Here is a 12,832-nt window from a genome sequence, read left to right as displayed (position 1 = left end):
ATATATATAATAATCTCCCTATCTTAGAGTCCTTTACTAATCAAGAAGGCATAGAATATTTTTCTGATTAGTTCTTATATAAAGATTGTTGAATAAATAATGTTTGGATTAACCACTAATGAACTTGAAGAGAATTCCTATTTGATGGCAGACTGCCTACTGTTATAGAAATAATATTTGAATTGGGATATATCCACGGAAGTGTATTTGACTTCATGGGAAAACAAATTGTAAAACATAGACCCTTTGTAGAAGATACTGGGCCAAGTGACTCAGTCACCTGCTCTAAAACATTTGAATCATACTTGATTCCTCCCTCTCCTTCATTCCCTGCAATCAATCACTAAGTCCCACTTTTTTTAATGTTAATCCTCACCTGAGGATATTTTTCCATTGATTTTTTTTAGAGAGGGGAGGAAGGGGAAGGGGAAGAGAGAGAGAGAAACATTGATGGGAAGGAGACACATCTATTGGTTGCCTCCCACATACACCCTGACCAGGGCTTGCAACTTAAATATCTGCCCTTGACTGGAATCAAACCTGGGACCCTTCAGTCCGCAGGCTGACACTCTATGCACTGAGCCAAACCGGCTAGGCCACAAAGTCCCACTTTTATTTTCTCTTAAATATCTGGTTCTCTTCTTTTATTAATAGTAATCACTAAAATGTATTGAGCTAAGTATGGTTTAGAATATTATTTTTAGTCTCCATAACAACTTTGAAAAAACATGTATTAGGATCACCGTTTTACATACCAGAATACTGAAACTACAAAGAAATTAAGTAACTTGCCGCCAAAGTCATGTTTATCAATGGCATTCTAGGATTGGAACGAAGGTCTGTCTGATTATCTTGTCAATGCCATTCCCACCACACCATACCCTCTTTTTGATTATGCTTTTATATGGTCTGATCACACTATTGCATCGAGCTTCCTACTAATCTTTGTTTATCAAGCCTTTCACTCCTACATCCTCCACAAAATGGAACAACCTGTCTCATATGGGTCCTTGTGGTCAGAGACATATCTTATTCATCTTTGTATCCCTAACACTAGCATCTAGCTCCATGCATGGCACGTTAGAGGTGATTAAAACCTTGTGTTGAATATGTCCTATTACTTTTTATTTAAAAATCTTTTTTTTTTTTGCTCCTCAAACTTATAGGATAAAATCTGACTTTCCAGCTTCATCTTCAGCTACTGCCCCCTCCCATACGTTTCACTGTCCCGTCCTATGTTGCAGTGTTCCAGCCATATTGAAATTGTTCTTAACTGAATGTTATACATAATTAGGCTTCTGTGCCTTTCTTTTTTCTGTTTTTCTTACCTAAATTGTGCTTCCTCCTTCTACTTCTGATATAATTCTATTAATCTTTCAAGGACCACTTCAAATGCTACCTCCTTTTGAAACCTGACTTCTCCCCTCTAGAATAATAAATAATTCCTTCCTCTGTATTCCCAAAGCATATCATTTAAATATTCATTATTGACAATAAGCATGTTATTAGAGTAATGTCTAAATTTATCTTGCTCACCACCATCCATCCAGACTGAGATAGCTTTAAGGGCAAATAGGTCTTAGTTTATTTTTATATTCCTACTAGAGGCCTGGTGCACGAAATTCATACATGGGGGGAGGGGGGGTCCCTCAGCCCGGCCTGCACCCTCTCCAATCTAGGACATCCCTCTCGCAATCTGGGACCGCTGGCTCCTAACCGCTCACCTGTCTGCCTGCCTGATCGCCCCTAACCACTCTGCCTGCCTGCCTGATGCCCCTAACTGCTCCCCTGCCTGCCTGATCACCCCAACTGCCTCTGCCTGCCTGCCTGATCGCCCCTAACCTCTCTGCCTGCCTGCCTGCCTGCCTCATCGCCCCTAACCGCCTCTGCCTGCCTGCCTGATTGCCCCTAACCCCCTCTGCCTGCCAGCCTGATCGCCCCTAACCGCCTCTGCCTTGGCCCCTGCCTCCATGGCTTTGTCCGGAAGGACGTCTGGAAGATGTCCAGTCTAATTAGCATATTACCCTTTTATTAGTATAGATGGCCTACACAATACCTAACACATAATAAGCTCTCCAGATTGACCTTTTTATTTGATGAGGTGAGGTCATTTTCGTTGAGAAATTATATTCCATGTGTTTATTAAGTGAATTCCAGAGTATGATTAGAGCATTTATATTTCTGGGACCATAACCCAATAAAAGTGAAGAAAAATTTTGATATATCCAAAAACTTGTACATGATTTCTATATTGATTATCCTTATCAGTACAGATGATTTTGTTGCCCTTTACCATAATTCTTAGGATATCTATCTATCTATTGTGCCCTGTATATAATGGGTTTCCAGCAAATGTTTAGTGAATAAATATTCATATATATATGAGTAAAAAGATGTGGACATATTACCAATCATACAAGGACAACTGAAAGGACAATCCTCAACATAGAAACATTGCTTAGCAAACTTTCTATTTCTTATGGAACTCTCAGAGCACACCTTCCATGAGGAACAGATTCCTCTGTTCTGTATTGGCCAGAGGCTAAACTCAAGCCTCATTCAGAAAATAACTGACGTGGCTTAGGTATTACATGACTTATTTAACAGGTTCTGTATTCCCTATTGAGAAGGATGAATCTACCTACAGCCCAGAAAACTTTCCATTTGTTTGTACTGAATGTCCATGTCAGATCTATATAAATTGGAAATTACTTCTTATTTGTTTTGTAACCATACGACTGTTTTTGCTGAATGTAGGCTTATTTTTTCACTTATTTTCCCAACAATTTGCTTGACAAAACTTTAAACAAAATAAATTATCCTTTTCTAATGTTATAGTTTTATTTTACAGTTTATATTCTTTTTTACTTCCTTCTATATGATGCTACCTATTTAATTTATTAAAAATGGTAATAAACATAATAATCAAATAGTGCTCCAAACTTAACGCTGTTCATGTGGAAGATACTACTAAAGAAAACACAAGTACTTGTAGTAAGAAGTACTACCTTCTATAGAGATAGAGAAATAAATGAACAAATCTAGTTGTCTAAAATAAAATTCACATACACATTTTATGTATAGTTTTGTGCAGTGTCCTAATATGAATGGGACTGCTTTTCTACTTGAGACATTTTTTAACCAAAACAAAATAACCTAAGTAATATAAAGTGCTTAAAAATACAGTATAAAGATATAGAAACAGACATACTAATTCTAATTAGGAATGTAATTATGATGTTACATTTTTTTAAATATATTTTATTGATTTTTTACAGAGAGGAAGGGAGAGAGATAGAGAGTTAGACACATCGATGAGAGAGAAACATCGATCAGCTGCCTCCTGCACATCTCCTACTGGGGATGTGCCCGCAACCCAGGTACACGCCCTTGACCGGAATCGAACCTGGGACCCCCCAGTCCGCAGGCCGACGCTCCATCCACTGAGCCAAACCGGCTCTGGCATGATGTTACATTTTTATAGTCCACAATTATGTTTAGGAAATTACACAAACATAGATCACTGATTTGAATGAAATGCATAAATCTGTAGCAAAGGTTTGTAGTTACAAAAAAAAAAATTACCAAAGAATCCCCCAAATTAATTTTTATTCCACTTTTGTGTCATATTCTTGGAGCCTTCATCAATGTTACATGAAGAAAAAAACAAATGAAACACTAAAATCAAATCACTAATGTGATCAAATAGGGAAACAAATAAATTAAAATCTAGCAGCCATCAGCAAGAATGTCCAAGACAAGGGTGTCAAACAAAACAAAGAAAATTGCTAGAAAACTGTCTCCATCATACTCTTTCAAACCAGTAAAATATAGTCCTCCATACAACAGAACATAAACAGAATACTTTTCCTGTAAGGTGTAGAAATACAAGTTCTTTGTTAATCTTATGGATGGGTAAACTGTGTTTGTAAGCTATTACTGAGTGGGCCAGGAACACATTTATGGATTCTGGGGACAATGTAGACTGTAATTCTTTGGTTGGGATAAGTGGACACTCTAACTAAAAGAATTGTTTTTAAATGAATACAGAAGTGCAAGACAAAGCCAAATGTGACTTCTCTTATATCTTAGCAACATTTAGATGAAAATCAAATTTAAATGCAGTCCACTCTGCTTTTGAAAAGGCTGTGGTTCAGCTCCCCAATCTCAATTGCTTGATCCAGTTTCCTATGAGAATACTCAGAAGATGTCTCTTCTTAAACATCAGACCTCTTTTTAGTGGTGGAGCTGCTCTTAGTAGTAGCTGCATCTGCAAGGGACTAATATTAGTCATTATCTTTGGAGGAAGTCCTAACCTTTCCTTGTGTACCCTCCCTATATATATAATAGCTTCTCCGTATTCACATTCAGTAATCCATTTTGCTATCTTATCACCTTTAGCTCTAACATTAGTAACAGCTTTACTGTGGTCATCAAAAGATTCTCCAGCCCTAACTGGTTTGGCTCAGTGGATAGAGCATCGGCCTGCGAACTGAGGGGATCCTGGGTTTGATTCCTGTCAAGGGCACATGCAGCGTTTCAGGCTCTATTCCCAGTAGGGGGTGTGCAGGAGGCAGCCAATCAACGCTTCTCTCTCATCATTGTTGTTTCTATCTCTTTCTCACTCTCCCTTCCTCTCAGAAATCAATAAAAAAATATATTTTTTTAAAAAGGATTCTTCAATAAGTCATGGCAGTGTCTCTAGGCAAAAGCATTTGAGGACACTTTGTCTCTGCTGTTTGTTCAGTGTACTTAACCTTTGTCCTCCTCATTTGCTTCTGTCATCTTCCCACATAGGCTCAATACTCTTCTGAAAAAGTAAGTAGTCACAGCCAGACATTAAATTACTAGACAACTGGATATGGTTGTAGAAGAGCCCAAAAGTCTTCAACTTAGAGATCAAACTCAAAGATCAGCCAATGGTTGGCTTGCCAAGTTTTGTCATTTTTCAAAAAACAAAACAGTGCCTATCTGTTCTGTAAAGGATATTTAGTATAGTTTTGTGGGTTAGCAGCCTCCTGGTTAAATTCTGTTTCTCTTCTTCTGTATGTGGGGGATTAGGAGTAGGAGTGGTTTCCGGTTCCACAGTTGCCATCTTAGATCGCTCTTAAACTTTTAATCATATGGACAAAGAAAAGCAAGATACTTTCAAATATATGATATAAAATAACACCACTTCTCAAAGGATTTACTTATGTTTTTGGTACATAGCTCTGATTTCCCATCATTTTTACATTAAAATCCACTTCTTTTGCTGAGAATCATGGCCATCAAGCATCAACTACCTACTTTTTTTTTTTTTTGCTTCCTTTACCTTACTTTTTCATTATTTGCCATTGCCTCAGCTGAGAATATTTCTCAATAATCCTATCTGTGTCTGTATCACTGTTGCTGCCCCTTTGCTCAAACCACAGCTTATGGTTGGAAAGCCTTTATAAAATGTAATAGATACTCATAAAAAATCCTAATTGTCTCACTTCATTAATTCACTTGAGAAATATTATTGAGCACATGTGCTAGGAGCTGTGCTAGATGCTGGTTCTACTACAGTGAATATGACTAAGTTTGAGCCCTTAAGGATCACCGTATTTTGTGATAAAGACAAGTAAATGGTAATTGCTGTGCAAGGTGGGAAGTGCTATAACAGGGGCATCCTTTTCATCAAGCCTTCTTTATTTTAGTGGCAGTGAAATGTAACTTCTATCCTTTTTCTTATTCCAGAAATGATTATATACTCTACATAACTCAATACAAATCTATCATACAAAGCACAATATGAGGAACTCTTAATTCTCATCTTATTTTTGTTCTATTATCAGCCTTTACCTTTATAGGATTCTCATATAAGATTATTCATATACTACTGCTCATTGAATGTTTGAATATCCTATATAATAAAACCCTAATATGCAAATCGACCAAATGGCAGAATGACTGGTCGCTATGATGTACACTGACCACCAGGGGGCAGATGCTCGCAGGAGCTGCCCCCTGGTGGTCAGTGTGCTCCCACAGGGGAACGCCGCTCAGCCAGAAACTGGGCTCATGGCTGGCAAGTGCAGCAGAGGTGGTGGGAGCCTCTCCCGCCTCCGCGGCAGTGCTAAGGACCCCTCGGGTGTCCCAGACTGTGAGAGGGTGTAGGCTGGGCTGAGGGAACCTCCCCCCCAGTGCACGAATGTCGTGCACCTGGCCTCTAGTTTTCATATAATCATTGTCTTAAGCACCAGACTGGCAGAAATCAAGTCTTTATGTCATATATTGACTTAGAGTTGACTGAGGTTATTAGCCAGCTTGTTATTGATTTTCAACCAGTGTGCCACAAGAATTTTTAAAATATGCAATACCTGACTACTTAGTCAGGGCACTGACCTCTTTTCCATTAGATTGTAAAATAAAAAAATGACAACAGCCAACACAATCGCTATCCAGTGTGAATGAATCAAAATTATACCTATTTATTTGCCAGTTTGGAAAAAAATATATTTTTTAGTGTGCTGCCGAATTTTAGTAATAAATTTATATGTGCCAGGAGATGAAAAAGGTTGAAAATTGCTGGTGGCTCTGATATACGTTCACATAAGTCTAGTAAAACTTGATAAACCAACAGGGTGATGGTTTTTCAGCTTTATCCTGCAACAGCACCATTATACAAATTTTTAAGTGTTTTAATAATGCATTTATTCAATATACATTGTGAAAAGCCCATTACTAGGCCCCAGGCCCACAAATATGAAAAAATGTAGTCTTTAGCCTTGAGGAACTCACTATCTGATAGAGGTGACAGAATTGCAGACATGCACTTATGGTGCAGTATGAGAAGTGCTTTATTGGAGAAGTGTGCAAAAGTCCATAGAAGCACAAAGGGGAGCAAAGCACTAATATTAGTAAGGGCAAATCTGAAAGTAAAAGTGCCAGAATGAAAACACATGGAACAAAAGCCAAACATTGTTTCAGTTTTGAGACTGGAAAAAACAGAACATTTGAGTTGAATCAAGCTATTTCTTTTCTTCTCTGGCTATCATTTAAGTAACCTTTACAGAAAATGTGGCTCCTACTTTGAAAATAGTAACAACTTTCATATTGAGTAGTGTATGTGTATGTGTACACATTATATAAGTAATGGATTATTTTTCATTTCTTATTTCAAAATGGGGAGGAAATTTTGATTAATTTTACTGCTTATAAATGTGGTATACACATGCAAAATTTTAAACAAGTATTCAAAAATAGAAAGTTACCCTTTAACCCAACTTCTGAGAGATTAACTATTGTTAGGAGTTATTTTATGTCTTACCAAGTGTTTTATAAATATTTTTGCTAGGGACCCAGTGCACGAATTCATGCACCTTGAAAGGAACTGTGGGCCACGAGGCTGCTGTTGGCAGTGGGTGTGAGCTGCAGCTTCCGCGCCAGCTGTGGGTGTGCCCCCACTCACCTGCTCCACTATCCCGTCACGGCCAACGTCCACCATGTTCCGCGCACGCCCACTTGTGGTCAGCGCACATCATAGCTACTGGTTGTTCGGTTGTTTTGGTTCCGGTTCCACCATTTGGTCTATTTGCATATTAGCCTTTTATTATATAGGATAGGATAGTATATGATTCTTGGTATAGAAATAGTGTTTTGTAAAATGTGTGTGTGGTTTTTTTCCAGCTGAACAGTGGAATACTTTATAGATTACAAAAATCTATTTGTATTGCCATGAAAACATCTATGATACATTAAATGGATTGCTTTAAAACTAAATAGAATATCAATTATTTTTCATTGACATAAAACATTTGGGTTTAAAGGTGTTATTTTTTTATGCACATGTGCCTCTTTTTGAATTAAAATATAGGGTGTCCCAAAAAATGTATATACAAATTTTGAATAATTATAAAGGCAGTGTTTGTTAAAGTACATTGCATTTTCAAAATTTATCTATCAGCTGTTAAAGTGTATATACATTTTTTGGGACACCCTGTATATGACTAGAAGTGGGGAGGAGGGTAGAACTCGATTGAAGGAATTAGTCAAAGAACATATATCCATAACACATAGCCACTGACAACAGTGTGGTGATGGCCAGAGGGAAAAAGGGGTGGGGACTGGGTGGAGGCAGGCAAAGGGGGTGGGAGAAAATGGAACATCTGGAATAGTGTCAACAATAAAAATAAAATATCTATGACCAGAAGATCTAAAACTTTCAGATATTCTACTGAAAATTAGTCTTTGGTACTCTGGGTTTAATTATTTAAATGAAAAAGTGAATATAGAATTTTAAATACCTTTTCCAACAGGTCTTTATAGTCTGTTATTTACTTTGCATGATAAGACTATCATTTAAAATTGTATGTTGGCTTTTCCAGGTCTCTGGACTCAGTACTCAACAATGCTTTACAAGCCTTATCTGTCACAGACACGCACCTTGTTGATGTGGATGGGGACATGCTTTCCCTGTATGGCTCAGGAGCACTGGAATCTCTAGATCGGAATTGGAGCATTCAAACAGCAGGAATGGTGACAACAGTGTCCTTCACTTTCATAGAATTTGATGAAATCGTCCAAGTGCTTCCCAAATTGAAGATGAAGTTCCCTAATTCTCTGGTAAATATTTACTTTTAGTAGTCTATTTGAATCATTCTCAGTCATGACTTGTATGTTTAGGCTAAATACCTAAACTGGTAGTATGTTTTTAACTATTATTTATGGAGTTTCTATCTGGCAGGGAGACTAAGCTTTTCTGTTAATTTTATGGACCTGGGATTTAAATTATTATTTATAAATGCCCTTGCAGCTTTCAGTTAATATTGGAAATTATCTGTCTAGAAAATGATTCTGTATGAAGTATAAAGAACTAGTATAATTTTATTCAAATTGTTTATTTCTACTTTTTAAAGAAGCATTCAACAGGACCTCACCTGACCATATATTATATATTCATTTATTGTACCTGGTGTTATTGGGACATGTACATTTTAACATAATGTTTACAGTAGTCCCCTAGCAACATATAAAATGATTACTTTGAGAGTTAGCCTTTTCCAGTTATGGTATTATTGTATTATTTATTGGTATCCATTTGCAGAAACTGTCATTTATATGCATTCTTTCTTGAGTTATTATTGTTATGTTATTCTCTGTTAGGCCTTTTATAAGTTGTTTTTCCCCATATCAGTCTCCCTAAATAAGATAGAAGTGAAGATAGTATGTTTAGAAAAGAACATCCAATTTCACAGACAGAACACCTACATTAGCTTTTCAGGTTTTGTGACTTGATGTTCCTGTAGCCAGTTTAACTAGCCTGCATAGTAAGTAGCAAGATGCAGGTATAACACCTAACTAGTTCTCTCAGAAGCATTGCAAACCCTGCATTTATAAAATTCTTAAAATTTTAATATTAATGATTTCTTTGTAGTTTTAATTTTAGCAAAAAGTATGTACAATTCATTGTAATGAGTTATTGTGTTTAGGTAATTTTTAAGGATCTTAGTTTGTTAATAAATGGGGAGATATCCTTTGCAAAATGGAAATCATTTTGAATCCAATATTGGATGGATTAATGGAATTCATCAATGATGTATTAGATGGATTAAGCAGTGGTTCTCAACCTTCTGGCCCTTTAAATACAGTTCCTCATGTTGTGACCCAACCATAAAATTATTTTCGTTGCTACTTCATAACTGTAATGTTGCTACTGTTATGAATCATAATGTAAATACCTGATATGCAGGATGGTCTTAGGCGACCCCTGTGAAAGGGTCGTTTGACCACCAAAGGGGTCACAACCCACAGGTTGAGAACCGCTGGATTAAAGGTAGGTAAGGTTTAGTAGATTCAGTTGACTTAATGTAATTGAAAACATATTAGCTAAGCCTAAAGTTTACAGATTTACTTAGGGAATAATTAGTGAAGTTTAAATGTAACTATTTTAAGATGGTTAAATTTAATGGTCAGCTTTTTTGTGTGTGTTTTATTATTTCAGCACCTTAAATTCAAGGAAACAAATCTTGCAATGCTACAACAGTTTAACGCATTAGCACAACTCCATCGTATTGACCAGTTGACAATTGATCCTCAAGGAAATCCAGTTGTCAATTTTACACTCTGGAAATACTATGTACTATTTAGGCTGAGCCATTTTAATATGCAGAAAATAAATGGGACAGAGGTAAGCCTAACACTAAGTCACTGTGTAACAAAAGGGTTCGTTTTTAAGGGAAATGGTCATACAAGTGGTCAGGAATTTAAGTAACCATGTTGGAACTTTTGAGAAATATTGTAGTTGTTTTTCCCCAAATCTTGACAGTTAAAATGTCAAAAAAGCTAAAAACTATTTATCCTAAATCTTCTAAAGCACTAGAAAATTTTGAAAATAAAATAGTAACCAGGTCATGATGAATAGTAAATACTTTTACTGTTGTTTGTAAGCATTCAGACATGTAAAAAGTTGGTAGGTTGACAGTTAAAAAAAAAAAAAAAAAAAAGGAGAAGCCCAGCTGTGTGGCTCAGTGGTTGAGCATTGACCCATGAACCAAGAGGTCACTGGTTTGATTCCCAGTCAGGGCACATGCCCTGCTTTTGGGCTTGATACCCAGGAGGGGGCATGCAAGATTCATCTAATCCAGTGGTTCTCAACCTTCCTAATGCCGCCACCCTTTAATACAGTTCCTCATGTTGTGGTGACCCCCAACCATAAAATTATTTTCATTGCTACTTCATAACTGTAATTTTGCTACTGTTATGAATCGTAACGTAAATATCTGATATGCAGGATGTATTTTCAGGGGTGGCGACCCACAGGTTGAGAACCTCTGAAATCGATGATGTTTCTCTCTCATCAAAGTTTCTATCTCTCTCCATTCATGATATTTGAATTTTTTTAACTAAATCATTATTGTTGAAAGTATTACACATGTCCCCTTTCCCCCCATTGACCTCTTCTAGGTCCCCTCACCCCCCGCACCAGGCCTTCACCACACTATTGTCTGTGTTCATAGGTTATGCATTATGCATACAAGTTCTTTGGTTGATCTCTTCCCACCCACCCATCCACCCCCACCTTCCCTCTGAGATTCCACAGTCTGTTCCGTGCTTCTGTGTCTCTGGATCTATTGGTTTATCAGTTTATTTTGTTCATTATATGAATGAGATCATGTGATATTTGTTTTTCTCTCACTGGCTTATTCCACTTAGCATAATACTCTCCAGGTCCCTCCATGTTGTGTCAAAGGGTAAGAGATCCTTCTTTTTTACTGCTGCATAGTATTCCATTGTGTAAATGTACCACAGGGGTTTTTTTTTATCCGCTCATCTTTTGATGGGCACCTGGGCTGTTTCTAGATCTTAGCTATTGTAAATTGTGCTGCTATGAACATAGGGATGCATATATTCTTTCTGATTGGTGTTTCAGCTTTCTTAGGATATCTCCACTGGGTAAAATGGCAGTTCCATATTTAATTTTTTGAGGAAACAGCATATTGTTTTCCATAATGGCTGCACCAGGCTGCATTCCCACCAGCAGTGTACCAGGGTTCCCTTTTCTCTATGTCCTCACCAGAACTTGTCAGTTCATGATTTGTTGATGGTAGGCATTCTGACTGACAGATGTGAGGTGATACTTCATTATCATTTTAAGTTGTGTGTTTTTTTTAGTTTTACCATTTTTTTAAATAATTCTCTATTGTTGGAAGTAGTACATATGTCCCTTTTTCCTTCATTGACCCCCTCCAGCCCACCTCCCCTCTTGCCCCAGGCCTTCAGTACCCTATTGTCCATGTCCATGGGTTATGCATATATGCATACAAGATCTTTGCTGATTACCCCCCCACACTGACCCTCCCCCACCTTCCCTCTGAGATTCTGTGCTCTGTTTCATGCTTATATGTCTCTGAATCCACTCCATTCATCAGTTTATTTTGATACTTAGATTCCACATATGAGTCAGGTCATATAATACTTGTCTTTCTCTGACCGACTTATTTCAGGTCCCTCCAGGCTGTCTCATAGGGTAAGAGATTCTTCTTTTTTTACTGCTGCATAGTATTCCATGGTATAAATGTACCACAGCTTTTCTATCCATTCATGGCTGTTTCCATATATAGTAGGTCCTCGGGTGACGTCAGAGATCCGTTCCTACGGCGCAACGTAATCGCCATAAGTCGGAACCCACCTACATAAACACCCATGTCACTCACATGGAGCACATACACAGCAGTAATGAAGTGAAACAGTAAAAAAAAAATTAAAAGAAAGATAACAATTCCTGACCTTGTGATAAATAAATAATCCTATATAATAAAGAGGTAATATGCAAATTGACCATCACTCCAACACACAAGATGGCCGCCCCCATGTGGTCAAAGATGGCCAACAGGGGAGGGCAGTTGTGGGCTCCAGGCCTGCAGGGGAGAGCAGTTGGGAGGGACCAGACCTGCAAGGGAGGGCAGTTGGGTGTGACCAGGCTAGCAGAGGAGGGCAGTTAGGGGCGACTGGGCCAACAGGGGAGGGCAGTTGGGGGCGACGAGGCCTGCAGGGGGAGGGCAGTTGGGGGCAACCAGGGCGGCAGGGGAGAGCAGTTTGGGGCGACCAGGCTGGCAAGGGAGGGCAGTTAGGGGTGACCAGGCCAGCAGAGGAGGGCAGTTAGGGGCGACTGGGCCAACAGGGGAGGGCAGTTGGGGGCGACGAGGCCTGCAGGGGGAGGGCAGTTGGGGGCAACCAGGGCGGCAGGGGAGAGCAGTTTGGGGCGACCAGGCTGGCAAGGGAGGGCAGTTAGGGGTGACCAGGCCAGCAGAGGAGGGCAGTTAGGGGCGATCAGGCCTGCAGGGGAGGGCAGTTGGGGGCAACCAGG

At 38.6% G+C, this 12,832-nt stretch overlaps 1 protein-coding gene and 1 pseudogene across 6 annotated transcripts in view; one reads left to right on the top strand and one right to left on the bottom strand.

The window, feature by feature from the left end:
* LRRC49 (leucine rich repeat containing 49) overlaps positions 1 to 12,832 on the top strand; it is a 183,322-nt gene that overhangs the window by 136,099 nt on the left and 34,391 nt on the right. For all 6 annotated transcript variants that reach the window (XM_005870241.2, XM_005870240.2, XM_005870242.2 and 3 more), the window contains 2 exons: positions 8,352 to 8,589; positions 9,968 to 10,153. In XM_005870241.2, the coding sequence (XP_005870303.1) occupies positions 8,352 to 8,589; positions 9,968 to 10,153 (424 nt within the window). The remainder of the gene's footprint in view (positions 1 to 8,351; positions 8,590 to 9,967; positions 10,154 to 12,832) is intronic.
* LOC102248745 lies at positions 4,218 to 5,102 on the bottom strand (annotated as a pseudogene).

Source organism: Myotis brandtii, unplaced genomic scaffold (genome assembly GCF_000412655.1).
Source record: "Myotis brandtii unplaced genomic scaffold, ASM41265v1 scaffold315, whole genome shotgun sequence".
NCBI classification, from domain to species: Eukaryota; Metazoa; Chordata; class Mammalia; order Chiroptera; family Vespertilionidae; genus Myotis; species Myotis brandtii.
Note: the sequence above shows the minus strand (reverse complement) of the source record. Positions and strands in the feature narration are given on the sequence as shown.